General features: G+C 35.8%; 3 protein-coding genes and 1 non-coding gene across 4 annotated transcripts in view; 3 read left to right on the top strand and 1 right to left on the bottom strand.

Moving 5' to 3' along the window:
- The first annotated feature begins 9,159 nt into the window (after positions 1 to 9,159).
- Positions 9,160 to 11,013, top strand: LOC125208114 (zeatin O-glucosyltransferase-like). Its single transcript, XM_048107671.1, has 2 exons — positions 9,160 to 10,017; positions 10,264 to 11,013. Exons 1-2 carry the CDS (start codon positions 9,184 to 9,186, stop codon positions 10,792 to 10,794), a joined length of 1,365 nt encoding a protein of 454 aa, XP_047963628.1. The 5' UTR covers positions 9,160 to 9,183; the 3' UTR covers positions 10,795 to 11,013.
- Positions 11,014 to 15,068: 4,055 nt separating this feature from the next.
- On the bottom strand, positions 15,069 to 15,171 carry LOC125208725. The gene has a single exon (XR_007174206.1). It is a non-coding gene; the product is annotated as a U6 spliceosomal RNA (small nuclear RNA).
- Positions 15,172 to 16,562: 1,391 nt separating this feature from the next.
- Positions 16,563 to 18,165, top strand: LOC125204765 (zeatin O-glucosyltransferase-like). The gene is made up of 2 exons (XM_048103493.1): positions 16,563 to 17,400; positions 17,502 to 18,165. Exons 1-2 carry the CDS (start codon positions 16,567 to 16,569, stop codon positions 18,030 to 18,032), a joined length of 1,365 nt encoding a protein of 454 aa, XP_047959450.1. The 5' UTR covers positions 16,563 to 16,566; the 3' UTR covers positions 18,033 to 18,165.
- A 971-nt stretch (positions 18,166 to 19,136) lies between these two features.
- The window catches only part of LOC125206280, a 7,703-nt gene continuing 6,277 nt past the window's right edge, over positions 19,137 to 20,562 (top strand). Inside the window, exon 1 of the mRNA XM_048105556.1 lies at positions 19,137 to 19,244. Within this exon, the coding sequence (XP_047961513.1) occupies positions 19,137 to 19,244 (108 nt within the window). The remainder of the gene's footprint in view (positions 19,245 to 20,562) is intronic.

Below are 20,562 nucleotides of genomic sequence, written 5' to 3'. Positions count from 1 at the left end.
ATTTTTTAAAACTTCCGAGCACTTTCATAGAAAATTGAAAATTTATTAAAATTTAAAAATTTATTTTTAATTGCGACCACTAGGTCTGTGCTCGGATTTAAAAAAATACTCATACAATACAATTCATTTTATTTATATCGATTTGAGCAAGCACATATATATTTAAAACAGGACATATTGTTTAAAACTATCTAATGAAATTACTCAAACCTCCATTATATTTTTCTATCATTTTAGAATATTAATTAACTAAATTACTTTCATTTTATGAATGGCGAGCATCATGAATGTCTCGGCATATTGCGACCATTAATACCGTGCTCGGGTTTTCCCAAAAAAAAATATACATTTTTCATTTTAATTATATAGATTTGAGAGAGCACATATATTTTCAAAATAATTTCATTAAAACTATCTAATGAAATTACTCATACCTTCATCATATTATTCTATCATTTTAGAATATTAATTAAACAAATTAATTTTATTTATGCAGACAAGCGAGCACCATCATATGTGCTCGAATACTACGAGCACTAACACCGTGCTCAGATTTTCAAAAAAAAAAAAAAAAATACTCATGCAATACATTTTTCATTTTACTTATATCGATTTGAGAGAGCACATATATTTTCAAAATAAAACCATCATAAAAATATTGTTTCAAACTATTTATTGAAGTTACTAAAACCTCGATTATATTATTCTGTCATTTAGAATATTGATTAAATAAATTACTTTTATTTACGCAGATAAGCGAGCACCATCATATATGCTCGGAAGATTAGCGACCACATCTAAATGTCTCAGCGATATGATAAAATGATGTGCTAAGTTGCAAGAATTGCGATCATGGACAACTCATGGAACTATGGCGTTCCAAAAGTGCTCAGGTTATACAAAGAAACATCACCAATATATGCAAGCACAAAATATGTGCTCGAAGAATAAAAAAAAATACTAAGTTAAATTATTCAACAGTAATAAAAAAATTAGTTTGATACTTGCGCGCACCTTATTTGTGCGAATATTTGTGCATGTTCACCTATAAATACAAGCACTACAATTGTGCTCGAGACAAGCGAGCACTCTAAATATGCTCAGGATCAAAAAACAAATACACAACACTTTTGTTCGAATATTGCAAATCGTGGATATATATTTTTCAAACATAGCGAGCACATATAACGTGCTTGGAAAATCCCTACCACCACTAATGTGCTCGCATAGAAAAGATGAACAATTTTCGGATTTTCAGAAATCTATTGCAAGATATTCATTTTATTTTTATTAATTACAGAGCACTTTAGATGTGCTTGGAATATTGCAAAGCACGGAATCTTTACTCGGGATTTAAAAAAAACTCAGTCAATATGTTCATTTTATTTATTTTTTATTGTAACGAGCAACTTTTACGTGCTTGGAATTGACCGAGCGAGATCTTTTGCTCGGATTTCAAAAATTATACTCCCTTCGTCCCGATAATTCGTCTCAGTTTTCCATTTCTGAGTCCGTCCCATAATTTGTCCAACTTCACTACCATTTTTGGAAGTGCCTTATATTCCATTAACTCATTTCTATTCACATTTTATTATGAACTAATATATAAAGCTAGACTCATCAATCCACTAACTTTTTCAACCCACTTTTTATTAATTTAAATCTCGTCCTAGTCAAAGTGACCGAATTATCTAGGACGGAGGAGTAATACAAAGTCACAATTTGAGATTCACAACAGTCATTCACCATTTCAAAGAGGGCAAAATACCAGCTAATTTCAGCGCAACCATTTCTCTCAAAATTTCATTGCCTCTATAAAGACCAAACCTAAACCTCCCTTCTCTCGACTCTTCATCCCACTCTGTTGTTAAACAGCTCTCCGCGGTGAGATTCGACTGATTTGGTGGCGTTTAGCCGTTTAGACATTACATTCGGTTTAGAATCTGCAAACGAGTGTCGCACTGTTCAGACGTTTAAGCATTTGGAGAAGATCATCGAGCCGAGAAGTCATCGAGCCAGAGCGGTGAGGTTATGGAATTGCTGTTTTTGATTTTTCAAAATTTGATTGGAATCGGTGAGGTATCATTGATTTCTATTATACTATCCGATTCTATTGAGGTTTGGATTGTGACTCTGGTTAAATAATCTGATTATTGAGGCATTATTGTGATTGATTGTATATATCACGCGTTTACGTTTTAATAGGTTTAGGCATTTAACTTGAGACATGATTAATTGTTCAAAATCATAGCAAAGATCTCGTATCCTCTCTCACTCGCACTCTGATTCTTCATTTGTGATTTCAGAATTCGGCATGATATTCGGCTAAAATTTATTCATAATCTCTAATGACTATTTGCTTTACATTATCATTAGCTATTCTGAATTTCGATCCGTTGCTTTGCTTGAAGATTTGAAACGAGGGAATATTTGTGCTCTTCCACTCTGCCATTCATAAAGGTAAAGTTGTTGTTTGTTTACCTCTAAAAATCATGTTTGTGTTGTTGAATAGTATTATAATTGATAATGAGATTGACCAAAGAAACTTGGCACCGGCATAACTGAACCAGGTTCACATATTGTGTTGAACTTGTCCATGTATAATTTTTTACTTGAGTTTACTCACTTGCATTTGGCTGAATTGTTGCATTATGTTATCTTTTCTAATGCCTGGATAGTTAGCTGTTCAGTTCTCAGGTTTAATGCTACTGTAATGTGAGAAGATATATGAAATCTATACTGCCTCCAAGTATCACATCATCATTGTTAAGATTATGCTCTGTATTAGATAACTTTGTATCAAAAGGATTTTCAGTTTTAATGCACTGCCTCCAGCCTCATTAATTATTTAGTTTGTTTGATGTCTAAGCTTATTATTTACCACTTTGGTTATACTATGTGCCACCATATATTTATCTAATGGAAATTAAACTCACCATATATTATCTGCTCTCCGCTTAACTCACTATCAGACATCATAACTCGGTCATGCATTCTGTTATCTTTTGCTCTTTCTTTAAGTTAGAACCCTTGCCACAGAATGTAATAAATACATCTATTCATAAGCTGCTCCATTTTATTTCAGGTGTAAGCTGCTGCTTTTCCACCGCTCTCTGGCACTCTCCGTCACTCTCCTTATTCCGCCCCGCTTTTCTCCACCCGATTTCTCAAGCTTCAAGGCAACCCTGGTCCCAGACATTTGAACAAGTTTTAGACTAGTTTGAGTCTTTGAGAAACTCTTTATTGTATGCGTATAATACTTAATGGAGTCATGTTAGGAGATTTCCATTTGCGGGATAGACTACAATCCTAAGGTTTCACAAATTGGAACCAGTTAATGCTCTGATTCTACAGTCAAAACACTGCTGGATGAGTACATAATATAACACAACCTAGGATGAAATAAAATGCCTGAGTTTGTCATAACTCATCAACTTTTTAGAAACTAAGTTGAACTATAAATGAAGTTATTCCTCTTTAGTTGAAGATAACTAGTTATCTCTTCCGTTTTTCTTAAGATCTATGTAGAATAGTAAATAAAACATGGGCATAATTAGATAATAAAATATAAAAATCAAGATAGTCATGCCTAGATGCCTTATATTTATAGAGCCTAATCCTATCAGAAAACTTTTAAGACTAAATACTTACCAAGATGGAGATTTCTTAACAGTATCTGGGAAGGAGAAACTCACAACCTCTAACGCAAAAAGAACTTGTTTAAGAGTAAAACATCTATTAGAACTGTCAAACCATTGTGCCCTGATCCCTCTTCCCTTACTTGTTCAGGTTTTGATGATAAGTTTGTGTCAAATATATGTTTCTCCAAGTTGGATGATGCATGGAGATAATAGGTGATTGTTGCCTTATCTATCTGCTTAGTATGTCTTCTTTGTTTGCATTCAATTCCAGCAAGAATATAAATCTTTTTCATATCTATGTTAATGTTTTGTCTATTGTGTAGATTTTACAACTGGGGTTTAAAGAGGCTAAAATTTCTGGCACAAAATACTTGATGTCTAAGCTCCTTCCGCTAGGACAAAGGCTACGGGCAAACTCATACAACTTGCAGTTGGAGAAGTGCAAGCGGATTGGGATTAGCTTAACATAGGTGTAGATGGATTCGGATAAACAAATTGTAATGTTGTAGGAGGAATAGTATAATAAAACAATTGTAAAACTATTTAATTTAATGTTATTTGAATTTTGTTTTCTTTATTTATTAATTCAATAATTTTGTTTTTTTATTAATTTAAAAATTATAATAAAAAATAATATATTAAAAAAAAACAAACAAAAAAATAACTTGTTGAGCACTTATATGTGCTTGGAAAATGGAAACATTTGGATCATTTCGAAAATTCCGAGCATATGCATGTACTCGAATTTCCAGATACGCAAAGTGCTCGGTAAAATGCTCGGGGCACAAACGGTTGCTCGGATGCCCGAGCACCCAGTATGTGCTGTGTTCCCAAAAACTGAAAATCATGTAAGTGCTCGGGAAAATTCGAGCACGTATGTCTCAGCATTTTTCGAGCACAATCGGGTGCTCGGATGTCCGAGCACTCTAAGGTGCTCGTATAAAAATTCCGACGAGCGAATGCCGAGCACTCCGGTCTTTGGAATGTTTCGGTATATCTCGATTTTCTAAGTATTTTGCCTTATATTTCGAGACTTGGTGCTCGAGAAACTGTTTTTCTTTATTAGGGTGATTATGCTTTTTTAATAAACATACTTAGAGTACTGTAACATAAATTTCATCTCTGAATACATGCTTCCATCAAATTATACATCTATAGTAGAGAATAGTAATAAATAGTAGTATTCCCCCATTCCGAAAATTTGTACTTATTTTATTTTTGTTCTTAAAAATTTGACAACTTTCTTTTTTATCATTTTAGTTAGTAGACTCCACATTTCTAACTCATTCCTCACATTCGATTACAAAATCAATATATAAAAGTAGCCCCACGTCCTTCTTTTTAAAAGACTTTATTACGTTTTAAAACTCTGTGGGTTAAATGGTGACGAATTATTAGGGACGAGTAGATACTTCTCTACTAAATTTCAATGAAAAAATTAAAAAGTGAGTATAAAAAAAAAAAAATAGAGATAATGCTTGTATTTAGATAATTTTACACTCTTCGTAGTTGAATAAAATGCTTGACACTACATCTATTGCAATATATTAGAGTTCATCAATCAAAATAACAGTGAAATATTAAGTTGTTAATTTTACGAAAATGACAATCATATTGTAGTAGTAATAGATACGGGCAGCCGGGCACGACTTTTATAAAATTCAATTGCATTGGGTCCAAGGTCTTCGATTCAACATTTCTTTTCCTGAAGATATAGCCAATAATAGTAGGAGTTCTATTCGGCCGACAGACACATTAAAACTTTTTATTCTATATTTCATAGGCCTTCTACAATATTCGCAATTTGAATATAGTTAAAATTTATATAGATATTATAAAAATAACACAGGTTTAGATAATACTAGTCACATATACATCAAATTGTGGTCATTTGATTTATGGATCGGACTCGGAAATTTCCATGTATAATTAAATCACATCCAATTAATATTTGAATTTTTAAAAAAAAAAAAAAAAGGGATTCTATATAATAAAAAAATTCAATTGTCTGGACTCTGGACCCTAACACGTGGCATATCATAATGATATGATATGTCCCACTTACTTATGATCACTAGTGATTAAATATATGAATAATCTTATCTCTTGTTTAACGGTATTATTAAAAGCTAGATCTCTTATAGTATATGGCTCGTGTTTATAATGCTAAAATAGGACTATATCTCATGATTAATCATCACCTTCACTTTTATAACTAATTCCCCCGGATTTTTCGGTTAGTTATCACATATTGTATCTCACTTTATCGAACCATTGAAAGAATGGAATTTCTTTTCACGTAATTTAAGAAAAATTATGAAAAATTGTTAGATAAGGGGAAAAAAAGTAAGAAATGAAAAATGTAGAGAGGTAAGAGATAATAAAGTAAAAAGAGTAAAGTAAGTGAGAAAAAATCTTTGATTTTTACTAAAAAAAAAAATTTTTCCCATACTATGGAATGTACAAAATGGCAAATGAAAGAAGGAGTTTTTTTTAAACAAATCGAACACCACCATATAAGACCCCCCGTCTCGTATAGATGTTTTTTTTTGGGGCCCCAAATTTAAAAAAAAAATTATTTAATAGGAAAAAGAAAAATAAAATGAAAAAAAAAAAAAGAAATAAGAAAATAAAAGGGAGGATAATCAAAAAAAAATAGACTAAATATATGAGCGGGGGTATTAGTATTTGACAAAATTACTATTTAAAGGAATTTTCAAAATGGTTGGGCCCAAATTTTTTATAATTTCGGATCCTTCCATGCGAGGCCTAGAAGTTTGTATTAGGTTTTTTTTATAAGTAAATAAACATAAATTTTAAAGTTACTAATTTTCCCCGGGGAAAATAAATAAAGTTGTAAATCCCCTTTTTTAAATTTATAATTATAAGAAAGAAAAAACGGAAAAGAATAAAAATAGTGTTAATGGATTATGAGGTAACCCTTTAGAATGATGTGTATGATTTTTATTTTTTAAAAAATTTCATATTTAAAAATTTTTCTAATCAAAAATTAAAACTAGCCTATTATTTGCAAGGTAGTATATCAAAACATAGAAGTATTTAAATCTTATTTAGATAAATATTTGGAGAAATTTAAAGGAAAATTATACTCGAATAGTCTTCTATGCACAGGCAATAGGAACAAATTATAGTTTAAGTGAGTTGGCCAAGATGTAGAGAACTTAATAATACCTGAGGTCAAAGGTCTCGGGTTTGAGTCATCCGTGACGCGATCTTTAAATTTATGTTCATTTAACAATAAAAAAATGAACGAATTATCATTTTTGAAAAAATTGGAAATTATTATTACGTAGTTTTTCAGTTCCTCCAACGTAGTATTTGTCAATTTGTAGTAGGAGTACATGGTATCCTGGGAACTTGATCGGGGATCTATCGACTATCGGGACTGTCGGGACTATAGGGATAGCAGGAAACTATTTGCTCTCTTTAAATCAGAGTACTCTCTACTCAATTAAAATAAGCATAAAATAACAAATAAAATAAGAGATTATGTTCTTGAATAATAAGCTTGACAGTTTTGTTTTTCGTTGAATAATAAGCTTGACAGTATATCTATGGCATTATATCAGAATTTAATCACATAACAGTGAAATCTTACTTGTTAATTTTAGGAAAATGACAATTATATATGTTGGAAGTAATACATACGGAGCACGACTTTCATAAAAATCAATTGAATTAGTCCAAGATCTTCGATAACATTTTCACCCTGCAGATGGCCAATAGTATTAGGAGTTCTATTCGGCTGACAGACACATTAAAACTTTTAAAATAGCAAATAAATCTAAGGCAAATCATATGGTTAATTAAATAATAACAAGAATAACAATAGCTACAGTGGCACACAAGAGCTGAATGTTAAACTTCTGTTATTGGATGAAGGAAATTCATCGTTGTGATGTGCGTTAATTCAAGCAAAATAAACAAAATGCATTAAGATAGAATCTAAGATTAATTTTCGGGATACTAAAAATTTGTATATGACATAAATTTTGATTAAAACATAAATGATAATTGGTTAATTAGATAATAGAGAAGTTAACTGCTCTCTTTAAGAAAATATTTTCTTATCCACTACATAATTTCAACTATTTTTTCTTATTCTCTTGCTTTATCAACTACTCCCCCCATCTCACAAAAGATATCACACTTTTCTTTTTAGTTTGTCCCATAAAATATGTCACACTTCTATTTTTAGAAAAAGTTTTCTATCACATTAATATAAAAATTATATTTTCTCTCTTCATCTAACACACAAAACAAAATCTGCTAAAATTATGTGTCATCCCATAAGTGTGATATCTTTTATAGGACAGAGGGAGTAGTACGTATTAAACATATGTTATCCTTAAATGATATTTCTACTAAATGGAGGGAGTAATAAAAGTAGAGAGACCTATTAAATTGAAAATATAGTAAAAAGATTCAAACGGTCGAACTAAAAAGCAAAAGTATATGGCCTGGTGAATCATGAATGTATTCCTAAACTAAGTAAGAGGATCAAGGCGGCCAGGGTGTGAAGGCGGCCAGAGTGACCACATCACCTTTATTTGCTACAAGTACACCAAAAGAGGACAAAACGGTCTTTCCAATTTTGTCTCATACGACTGCATAGTTTCCAGAATTTAAATAAAGTAACGCAATTCTTATTCTACACATAGTATTCTATGACTCATATCCAACTACTCCATGAAGTAAGTACAAGATATCATCCTCGAAATTTAAGTATTATTCTGTGACTTCATCCGTCTATTAAATATTTCATTTCATTTTTATTATTTTTGATAAATGGATTTTACATTATAAAAGTAATAATAGTACTTTGTATAAAAGTAAGACCCACAATTCACTAATTTTTACTATTCATTTTTCTTTATAATATTCTCTCCCACTTTAGATGTCCCAATCACTTTTCTGCACTCATTGTATAAAAATGATAACATAAATAGCTACAGTGGAGAAATGGTAAAGTAAGAGAGAGAATAATGTAGAGAAGACTATTCTCAATATTATTCTTTCTCTTATTTTATCATTTCTTCACTTTAACTATTTATTACTCCCTTCGTCCCCTAAATTTTGGCACAGTTTACTATTTCGATCCGTTCCCCAAATTTTGACACACTTCACTTTTTACCATTTTTTGTAGTGGACCTCATATTCCACTAATCCATTCATACTCACATCTTATTATAAAACTAATACTTTAAAAGTAGGACCCACATTCCACCAACTTTTTCAAATCACTTTCCATTACACTTCTTAAAACCCGTGCCGGGTCAAACCGTGTCAAAATTTGGGAGACGGAGGGAGTATTACTTTTATAAAATGGGTGCAAAAAAGTGATTGGGACTCCTAAAGTAGGACGGAGGGAGTAATTTCTTAAAATACCAGTGTGGACGGATGCAGTACTATAATGAACAGTACCAGTAATGAACAATAATATCAGTGAAATTTATGGGATCTATAAAGATGAGTTTTAATCAAGGATTGAGTACACACCACAAGGCACAAACAAACCATAATGAGAAGCTTACAAGAAGATTCAATATCAGTGATAATAGTGCCATTCCCAGCTCAAGGCCATCTCAACCAAATGCTGCAGCTCTCATGCCTCATCTCCTCATACGGAATCCCGGTCCACTACGCCAGCTCCCCCGTCTTCAACCGTCAGGCCAGACTCCGCGTCAACTCCCTAAACCCTTCCGACGTCCAAAAAATCAATTTCCAAGATCTTTCCTTCTCCTCCTTCGCCTCCCCAGCCCCAGTCCCGGACCCATCTACTAAATTCCCGGGGCACCTTCAGCCGGCATGGGATGCCGCGATGAGCATGGTGGGGCCCCTGGGGGACTTGATGCGAAGCCTGGCACTTAAGCACCGGAGGGTCATTGTTATCCACGATCCTTTAATAGCCTCCGTGGTCAAGGATGTTGCTAACATTCCCAATGCCGAATCCTACGCCTTCATCTGCATCTCCGCCTTCTGTCAGATCAAATTCTTATTTGAACTTATAGGGAAATTTTGTCCCGTCCAGCGGCTGCGGGAGCTGCCGCCGATATCAGACACTATCTCCCAAGAGTTGTATTCTTTCATTGGATTGCAGGATGAAGGGATGGCTTTGAGATCGGGAGATATTATAAACACGTCCAGATCCATTGAAGGCCAGTTTTTGGATATATTGGAAAGCAAGGAGATCGCTGGAGACATGAAAAGCTGGGTGATCGGGCCGATGATACCAACAAAGCCAGCGTTCAAGCCTCGGCATCAAATCTTGGATTGGATGGATAAACAGCTCTCAAAGTCTGTTATCTTCGTCTCCTTCGGCACCACCACATCCCTCACAAACGATGAAGTACAGGTCAGTAGCCATATTGTATTTGTATAGACTACCTCCATCTAAAAAAAATACTACTAGCTATATTTTTCTATTTTGGATCGTCCACACAAAATAGTCTTGTTTGTCCACCAAAATTAGTACGTTACGTGTAGTCCTATTTCATACCACTGCTAAGACTATTTTTCGTGTTCAAAAGAAACATGATTGCTACACTTTTTGAGTTTTGTAGTCCCTCCGACCCTGAAAGTTTGTCTGATACTAATGCAGGTGGTGGCGGAGGGGCTTGAGCGGAGCGAGCAGAAGTTCATATGGGTATTGAGAGAAGCCGATAAGACAAATGTGTTTGATGGAGAGGCGCGGAGGATTGAGCTGCCGGCTGGATTTGAGGAGAGGGTTAAAGAGAGAGGAGTTGTGGTGAGAGAGTGGGCCCCACAGCCAGAGATCTTGGCGCATCCCTCCACGGGTGGCTTCATGAGCCACTGTGGATGGAATTCGTGCAACGAGAGCATCAAGATGGGAGTTCCGATCGCCGCCTGGCCGATGCATTCAGATCAGCCCTTCAACGCCGTTCTCGTCACGGAGGTGCTCAGGGTTGGGCTGCCTGTTAGGAACTGGGGCGAGGTTGTGACAGCGGAGATGGTGGAGGATGCTGTGAGGAGGCTCATTGCGTCGGAGGAAGGTGACGAGATCAGGAAGAAGGCGGAGGAGATGGCCACCGTCGTCCGTGGGGCGACGGAGAAAGGCGGCGCGTCGCGGCTTGAGATGGATGCGTTTATTGCTCATATTAGGCGACCATGAGATGGATGCCTTCATTGCTCATATTAAACGGCTTGACCTTTAATCTCGTTTCCTTTCTAGTATTTTGAATTGTTTTATTATCGGTATATTTACATGCATGTAATGCGTGTATAACATTTCGAATTGGGCCAAGAAAACATGTCTACCCTATCAAGGCCCAAATAAATTACCTTTTCTACTTAAAAAATTAGGGATGTCAATTGGACTAACTCACTTGGATTTGGGCCAATCCATTCGGTTTTTCGTGCTTTTTCATAAAAATGAATTAGAGTTTCGATGATGAGAGTTCACTATTCTCCCTTAACAAAATGCAGCAAAAAAAGTCCAGAGAACGACTTCGCGTATGAAGACACGAAGCGTCAAGAGATCCACACTTATTTACTTAAGTAACATTGACTCTAATTAGCACACCTCCACTCTGTTGAAATCTGCACATTTAAAAATACATCCAGGACTGAGTACATGAATACTCAATGGACATTTGGCGAAAATCAAAACATACATTATATACAGTTGTCATCCATCACAGTAACGCACAAGAGTTTTCTTAAAAGGCCCAAGCTTACAAAATTCTTTTGTGAACTTAAAGTTCGACTGATCAGTCTAAGTTCTTCGTAATCTGCCATATCTAAACATTCGTGCACCGGGGAGGTGGCCACCTCCCACGGTCACCTTCTACTTCATCGTGCTGGGAAGGTGACCACCTTCCACGAACACAGAACCGGCCAACCCTCTTGATGGCTCACAACTCTCGTCGTGTACACAAGTCTGTGTTGGGATTCTACCCACTCTCAGACCCGAATTTGATTATAACATTTTGGGGTTAACCAAAAGAAATAGGCATATAGCACGCAGATAGGCATCATAACAAATATTTATGGCATGACAACAACTTGAAAAGAATTATAGCTCCATTTTGAGAAAAGATGATATTGCATAATTTCATAAATATTTGATTTACATTCACATTAATGTGCTTGATATTAAAAAAGCCCACCTGATATGCTTATTTCTTAATTAAGATTCTCGCGTCGGTCTTACTTTGCCTCCGTGCCAAAATAGCCTTTTTAAAAAAACAGCATATGTAATACGCTAATTATTATTAAGAAATTATTTTTATAAAAAAGAATACATGCATCCTAATGGATAAACATCTATAGGTTAATCTCGTCACAAAGGGTTCTCTATTTTCCTTTAATCTTGGTCCATCTCATCACAAAGGGTTCTCTATTTCCCTTTAATCTTGGTCCACTATAGAATCTAATAATTTTGGTAGTTATTTCATTAACTACGGAAATTGAAATATCGTGTTTATTCTTTTTCTTCTAATCTTTGAAACCGCCCATGATTCTTAGAATTTTCTGCCTCGAAAAAAACTAAACCATTTATTCGTGAATTAATTAGTTAAGCTCACAACGCTCAACTTTTAATAAATTCTAGTCCAAAGTATTACAGCTTTCGCAATCCATCTCATCTTAATTTGATTAGGAGGACCAAGTCCTAATTAAATAAATTGGTCCAAAGTAACACAATAAATTCTGCCCAAAAGTACTACTACTACTTATTCCTTGGTCTAAACTTTCAGCCCACCTTCTTAACTTGGCCCAACACATTTTGGATCCACATTAGCATAAAATTATCAAGTCATGCTCATTCCTTAGACTTAATTAACTTCAGCCCAAACTTTAAAAAAAGTGGCCCAATTAAAATTCAAAGTGGAGAGCAGTCCACCTTCTTTTCTCCACTATCGGTAAATCCATCTCAACTCTCGTTCTCCCTCACTTTCATAAACAATTTACCAAATGAAAAGTAATTTTATTAGGATTCTAACAAGATCTCAATTGCATATACTCCGACAAATAATGAAATTTTATATTTTTGTTTAAATTTTTCGTATGCTAATAATATGATTTTATATCAATAAATGCATCAAAATGTTTCACTATAATGAATGTACAATATCAATTAAAGTGTGTTGAGATATCTATATCATTATATTGATATTTTTAGTACACTATATTAATATCAGAAAAACCACGATAATTATCATATTTATGACATGTTGACAATTTTACCTCTTTATTGATATTTCATCTACTATTTATTAAAATTTGTGAAATTTAATCTCATCTACTATTTTTAATATCCAATGATGAAGGATTAGTCTTAGTTATATATTGAAAAATTACATACTCCCCGTCCACTATTTAAAAAATCATTTTGACTCGGCACGAGTTTTAAGAAATTATTTGACTTTGTGAAGAAAAGTAAAGGGAGGAAGTGAGTGGAATGTGAGCTTCATTTAGAGCATTAGTTTTATATTAGATTGTGAGTGTAAAAGTTAATGGAATGTGGAGTCTGTACACTAAAAGTGAAATAACGTAAATAGTTCTATAAATCGTGGACAACCCAAAATAGTAAAATAATTTTTTAAATAATGAAAAGAGGGTGTACATTTTAACACGACCCTACGTACCATCCTAATTCTATAAATTTGGCTGGCGGATCAGCCGACCCACGAATTTTGAATTATATGGACATACCAGACAACTAAAGAATTGGTCACAACTACTAATCAAATGTCATACTTGTATATGAATAGTAAGCCAACGATACTAAATCAAATCTTAAAACATATCTTGAGAAAGTTTATTGATCTTGAAGGCAACAATTAAGAATTAGATATTGTTGGGATTCTAGTACAATTATAATCAATAAAGCGACTCGCAGAACACGAAGAAATAAAAAATGATTGGTAGTAGTGTATCGTAGAATTAAATATGAAACAGATCAATGACTTGATTTTTTGTTAGATCATTTCAACTTTATCGCCAGTCAGAGCCAGTAGTACTTTATTTTTTTTACCGGTAGTTGCTTTTACACTACTCCCTCCGTTCCAAGGAAGATGACCCCTTTCTTGGGTGGCACAAGATTTTATGCAAATTTATTTTGTGTGTTGAGAGGAGAGAGTAAAGTAAGAGAGAGAAAATAAAGTGGAGACAAAAGTATTTTCATTCTAAGTAATGGATCATCTTAGTTGAGACAAACTAAAAAGGAAAGTGGGTCGTCTTAGTTGAGACAAACTAAAAAGGAAAGTGGGTCATCTTCAATGAGACGGAGGGAGTACTAGTCTATATCACGTGGCAGGGACGGACTTTGGGCTAAGCCAACGCCACTGCAGCGAGGGCTTGGACGAGAAAATGAGAGATTAAATGAGAAAGAGGGAGAGTTTTATATTGGCGAGATGTTATGTGGTTAGATAAATAAGATCATTTTCAATTATATATTATAGTTCATTTTTGGTGTAGAAAATATCGTCAATGATACATTAAATTTAAATTAATCTTTGGATTTTTCTATTAAACAACATCGAATATGAGTTACAGTATCAAAACATAAACAATAAATTACAATAACAAAATGAATTGGTTAGATAAATAAGATCATTTTCAATTATATACTCCCTCCGTCCCAATAAATATGAAACATTTGGTTTCCGGCATGGGATTTTATACAATATTGTTCTGTGAGTTGATGAAGAGAGAGTAAAGTAGGAGAGAAGGAAAAGTAGATAGAGTGATGTTTCCATTTTAGAAAACGTTTCATTTTTAGTGGGACAACCCAAAAAGGAAAACGTTGCATTTCTAATGGGACAGAGGGAGTATTATAGTTCATTTTTGGTGTAGAAAATATCGCCAATGATACACTAAATTTAAATTAATCTTTGGATTTTTCTATTAAACAACATTGAATATGAGTTACAGTATCAAAACATAAACAATAAATTACAATAACAAAATGAAAAAACGTAATCTATTCCGGTAAATCATAACTAGATCCTCCAATATTGTCGAAATTCCATCGACGACTATGGAACTAAGGTTTCTTGCGATAAAAGTAAATAAAACAAGGAAATAGGCGAAATTATGATATTCATTCCTTGGGGAAAAACATATCACGCGGTTGCCAAGAAAAATAGGTTTTCGCTGAAATATAACAAACAATACGTAAAGTTTGTGATAGTTTGAAGCAATTTTAAAGTTCATGAAAATACCAGAATTTGACCAAAGTTCATGAATAAAGGACCAGTATCCCTATATTTTTCCATACTCCTACAATTTTAGGCTCATAGAGCGTGGTTTCAGTTCTAATTTTTTTAGCTATTTAATCTAAAGATCTTACTCATTTTTAATTCAAAGATCATGATTTGAAGATCAATCCAATCACTATTGAAAATATTAAATATAGATCAACAAGAATATATTGACAACCCTTATAACTTCTTGCATTCTTCGATTTATGCGTGTCATCCTTGCACAGGGGCCATGCTAATCTTCTTTGTATCGTTTCAATTTTATCGGATGTCCCCAAAGGGACATAACTTCTTGCATAAATAAACAAATGTCCGAATATATAGACAGTGGACTTGAGATGATGGCAGAATCAAGGTCCTCGCCAGAAAAAAGGATGAAGTAGTTAAAGGTAAAAGTTGTTACTGCTGCTACTGCAGATTTTTGCATATAAAAACAAATTGATAGGTAAATAAGACCAACCGAGAAATGGTAGGAGAAAATAATGTGCTAAAGGTTGCAGGCAACATGAAAAGAATTGTGTTTGGAGGCAGAACTAGGATATGAAAATTGATTTAAATTATTTAAATGTGGAATGACATATCATTTAAATTATTAAAAAGGAAAAATTAATTAATGCCTTAGGAATTCACGACATCATATACTCCCTCCGTCCCACTTTAGGAGTCCCGATTTACCATTTTTGGATGTCCCACTTTAGGAGTCCCGGTTGGAATATTCCATAAATGGTATTAGCCCCATATTCCACTAACCTTTTCTCACTCACATTTTATTATAAAACTAATATAAAAAAGTAGAACCCACATTCCACTATCTTTTTTCACCAACTTTCCTTCACATTTCTTAATACCCGTGCCGAACTCAACCGGGACTCCTAAAGTGGGACGGAGGGAGTATTTCATCGGTCCCATGTAAATAGATATGTTTTTCAATTTGGCATCCATGATAAAAATAAACTACTTTTATTATTATTTTTTTATTAATTAGGTGAGTTTCATTTTTCACTAATAAAAATTCAATAATTAACTTTTTCATTTTATCTATCTATTACTTTGTCAAGTATGCATTAAAATTCATAGCATTTAAAAAATATCTATTTTTATAAGATGGAAAAAATATAAAAATATAAGGCCCTATGAAAATAAGAATATTGTATTTAAAAATACTCCTATAAACTACGTATAAATTAAGGGACTAAATTAATAAGGATTGTGCCATAGTATATTTTTTGTAACTTTAAATTACACTGTGCATATAGTACAGTGATTATTATTCTCAGTTTTAAACATGTAAATAAACTAAATAAGACTATCATTTACTAAAATGAAAGTTATCGTTACATAAGATCTACAAATGGGGGCTTTGAATCAATTAACTATTGAGTACACACTACACCACCATAATGGGAAGCTTATAAAATGATGCAATATCAATAAGTGGGCACTGTGGATCCATAATTCACTAATTGATTTCACTCATTCAATTTCTCAACACCCATACCGAAACAAAATAAGTACAAAATATATCTTTAATTTGGACGGAGAGTCATTTTCAGGACAACCCACAAAAAACATGGCTATCTATCATAGACTAATTTGTTGGCACGTAACCTACTACCAATCAGTGAAGTTCATGGAATCTATAAATAGGAGTTTGAATTAAGGATTAAGTACACAACAAAATGGGAAGCTTAAAGGATGATTCAATATCAGTGATAATGGTGCCATTCCCAGCTCAAGGCCATCTCAACCAAATGCTGCAGCTCTCGTGCCTCATCTCCTCATGCGGAATCCCGGTCCACTACGCTGGCTCCCCCGTCTTCAACCGTCAGGCCAGACTCCGCGTCAACTCCCTAAACCCTTCCGACGTTAAAAAAATCAATTTCCAAGATCTTTCCTTCCAGTCTTTTGCCTCCCCGGCTCCAGTCCCGGACCCGTCTAAAAAATTCCCAGGGCACCTTCAGCCGGCATGGGATGCTGCGATGAGCATGGCGGCTCCCCTGGGGGACTTGATGCGAAGTCTGGCACTCAAGCATCGGAGGGTCGTTGTTATCCACGACCCCATAATAGCCTCCGTGGTCAAGGATGTTGCTACCATTCCCAATGCCGAATCCTACGCCTTCAACTGCCTCTCCGCTTACTGTCAGATCAAACTCTTATTCGAAATGATGGGGATATTTTGCCCCATCCAGCGGCTGCGGGAGCTGCCGCCGATATCAGACACCATCTCTCAAGAGCTGTATTCTTTCATCAGATTGCAGGATGAAGGGATGGCTTTGAGATCGGGAGATATTATAAACACGTCCAGATCCATTGAAGCACCGTTTTTGGATATATTGGAAAGCAAGGAGGTTGCCGGAGATATGAAAAGCTGGGCGATCGGGCCGATGATACCAACAAAGCCATCGGTGAAACCTCGGCATCAAATCTTGGATTGGATGGATAAACAGCCCTCCAAGTCTGTTATCTTCGTCTCCTTTGGCACCACCACGTCCCTCACAAACGATGAAGTGCAGGTTAGCAGTGTGTGTGAGCTGGCCTTTAAAATTTATATTCATTTGCCTATAAAAGATTGAACTACAAGTAATATAATATTGGTAATCGGATACTAATACAGGTGGTGGCGGAGGGGCTTGAGCGGAGCGGGCAGAAGTTCATATGGGTATTGAGAGAAGCCGATAAGACAAATGTGTTTGACGGAGAGGCGCGGAGGATTGAGCTGCCGGCTGGATTTGAGGAGATGGTTAAAGAGAGAGGAGTTGTGATGAGAGAGTGGGCGCCACAGCCGGAGATCCTAGCACACCCCTCAACGGGTGGCTTCATGAGCCACTGTGGTTGGAATTCATGCAACGAGAGCATCAAAATGGGAGTTCCAATCGCCGCCTGGCCGATGCATTCGGATCAGCCCATCAACGCGGTTCTCGTCACGGAGGTGCTGAAGGTGGGGCTGCCCGTGAGGAGATGGGGCGAGGTTGTGACGGCAGAGATGGTGGAGGATGCTGTGAGGAGGCTCATTGCATCAGAGGAGGGTGACGAGATAAGGAAGAGGGCGGAGGAGATGGCTGCCGTCGTCCGTGGGGCCACGGAGGAAGGCGGCGCGTCGCGGCTTGAGATGGATGCGTTTATTGCTCATATTACGCGACCGTGAGCTTATTGTCAAGTTGTTTGAATCGATTTTCTTAATTGCTATGTTGTTTGAGTCGATTTCTTTTAATGGTTATGTTGTTATGTTGTTTTCATTGTTTTAATTTTAATAAAACTTACAAGCTTTCTTGTGTGAATCTATTTTTCTTTTCTTTCTTGCTATTTCCAATAATTTAACTGTAATGAGTATTTAAGCATTTTTTATTGTATGACAATCCCATACGTAAAGTGTAGATTTCATAGAATATATTAAAGAAATAGAATCATGATTTTTTAACAATAGTGTAAAATATACAGGTTTATTCCTCCCCGCTATTGATCGTCTCAATTTATCAATTTCATTTGTCCGCTCTTAATCGTCTCAATTTATCAATTCCTACTCACTTTAATTTGAATGAGTAAAGCATGTTTGGTTATAATTGATGCTATCTTTGATATTTTTTAAAAAGAATGAGTAAAGCATGTTTGGTTATAATTGATGCTATCTTTGACATTTTTTAAAAAGTGCTACTCCATGTAATAAATGCATGTACGGAAAGGTGAAAAGGGCTAGTTGAATTTGATAACTCAACAAAGTCTTCTTTCCCTTTTTGTAGGCTTGAAAGTGAAAATTTGAGTGTGTAGATGAAAGTAGATTTTGGTGTGATGGTGATACGATCCTATATCGTAGATATCTCTTTATTGGGATGCGTTATATTGTTAACTATTTAAATTGTTAAACTCTGCTAACTCATCAATACAGTGTATTAAAAATGTCAATATGGTGACATCAAAATGTCAACACACTATATTGAAATTCAACAAAATTTTGTGTTGACATTTTAATGTCATCGTGTTGACATTTTTAATGCACTGCATTAATGAGTTAGCAAGTTAGCAACTTAAGAAAGTTAGCAATTGATCACACCATTCTCCCAATTATATAGTTATCTTTTGATTCACTAAATCTTTTTATATATTGTTATCTTGTTTGGTAAGTTAGAGTAGTAGTATTCTATTATTATAAATAGGATATATTGTTATTGTGAGATTGTAGAGCATCATCGGGGGACCCACGCGAGGGTAGTGGGGAGGGTGGTAGCGCCAGGGTACAAACCGATGAACGAATATGGGGGCCTCCAACCGCGGAGGAGCTAAAAGGCGGGGGAAAAACCCCCGCGGCTCCGCCCTCCACCCTGTCCACCGCCACGGATTGACGGGTCACGTATCGCATGGGGTGATATGACGATACTTGGGGCCGACCCCGGGGTTTTAAAAACCATGTTCAAAGGGGGTTTTTGAAGGGGGGAGGTTTTTTTTAAAAAATTGGGCGCTGAGCGCGATATCTTTATTTCCGCTCGCACGATGACGGAATCGCCCCTATCCAAAAATGCAGGCAATGAGCTTTGGTCCGAGGGCGGCAGAGGGGGATGAACCTCCATATTTAAAGACTTTTCCGCAATGTCCGGGATTTGTCTCGGGCATGATAAACATTTTCGGGAAAAGACTTTTGCTACCCTAAGATTGTAATTTGATGCGAGCACGGGGCAACAGGGGTTCCCCGGATGTTAGGGAAAAAGAAGATGGGGGGAAGAACCGTCCACACCCGAAAGGGGGGCCCCACGACCCCAAGGAAAGAATCCCACGATGATCCTCGAGGCCAGGGCCCACACGGCGTGGGTCCGGGGCCCGGATTTTTGGGGGACCGGGGGAACAACGTCCCCAACTCGCGCCCCCTTTAACGGAAAGGTGTGGGACCCCACTGCCTCTTTGGGGAACGGATAAGGGCTACTACTGGGGATGGGATATACCCTGGGGGCCCGTCTTTGGAAGACGATCGGCACGCAAGTGATAAAGGGGCCCTTTGCGGGAAAGAAGGTCGGCGCTCAAGGATGTGGGGCGCCAGGTGTGCTCCGGGGCCGATGGGCTAAAGGTCCAACGCATTTGGATGTCAAAGCTTTTCACATAAGTACGCCGAATTATCACCAAAAATGATCGCGAAGACGAAGGCGTAAAAGACTACAAATAAGAGGGGAAACCCCGCCACAACCACCCCCACGACCGCCGGGGGACCTCTCAAGAAAACCGGGGAAGGGAATTTGCCGAATTCGCCAAGTGGATGCTCATATTCAACTCCAAAAGGATATAAAAAAAATTTGGGGAAAATTATTTAAAAATAGTTTTTTCCTTTTTTAGAATCTATTTTTTTAAATGAATGTAATTTTTTTTAATGCAATTAATGAATTTTCCCGTATATGCTTACATTTAATTCCGAATTAATCAAATTTAATTCCTAAATGTAGTTGTTTTTTAAATTTTTTTTATTCGGCCCTTTTCCGGGGCCCAAATCCGATGTGGGATTTTTTTTACGCGGCGGGAGAGTTACCGATTTTATTTGGGGTGCTCTTTTGCAGGGGGCCCAAAATAGTCCCGTCCCAAATCCAGCCCATGATCTTCCGGGGCCCCCCTTGTAAACCCCACCAATGTGGTTAGGGGGTTCTCTCTCTCTTTTATATTCTATCCAAACCAATCCTTTTACTTATCACTCTCTTTAA

This window comes from Salvia hispanica, chromosome 2, assembly GCF_023119035.1.
Source record: "Salvia hispanica cultivar TCC Black 2014 chromosome 2, UniMelb_Shisp_WGS_1.0, whole genome shotgun sequence".
Lineage (NCBI taxonomy): Eukaryota > Viridiplantae > Streptophyta > Magnoliopsida > Lamiales > Lamiaceae > Salvia > Salvia hispanica.
The sequence above is the reverse complement of the archived record's forward strand: the minus strand, read 5'-3'. Positions and strand labels throughout refer to the sequence as shown.

What these genes read in the sequence shown, in the direction of transcription:
- LOC125204765 (XM_048103493.1), top strand. Translation starts at nt 16,567, where the DNA reads ATGGGAAGCTTAAAGGATGATTCAATATCAGTGATAATGGTGCCATTC. An exon ending in TCACAAACGATGAAGTGCAG is followed by an intron (nt 17,401 to 17,501) that starts GTTAGCAGTGTG and finishes ATACTAATACAG; the next exon opens with GTGGTGGCGGAGGGGCTTGA.
- LOC125208114 (XM_048107671.1), top strand. Translation starts at nt 9,184, where the DNA reads ATGAGAAGCTTACAAGAAGATTCAATATCAGTGATAATAGTGCCATTC. An exon ending in TCACAAACGATGAAGTACAG is followed by an intron (nt 10,018 to 10,263) that starts GTCAGTAGCCAT and finishes ATACTAATGCAG; the next exon opens with GTGGTGGCGGAGGGGCTTGA.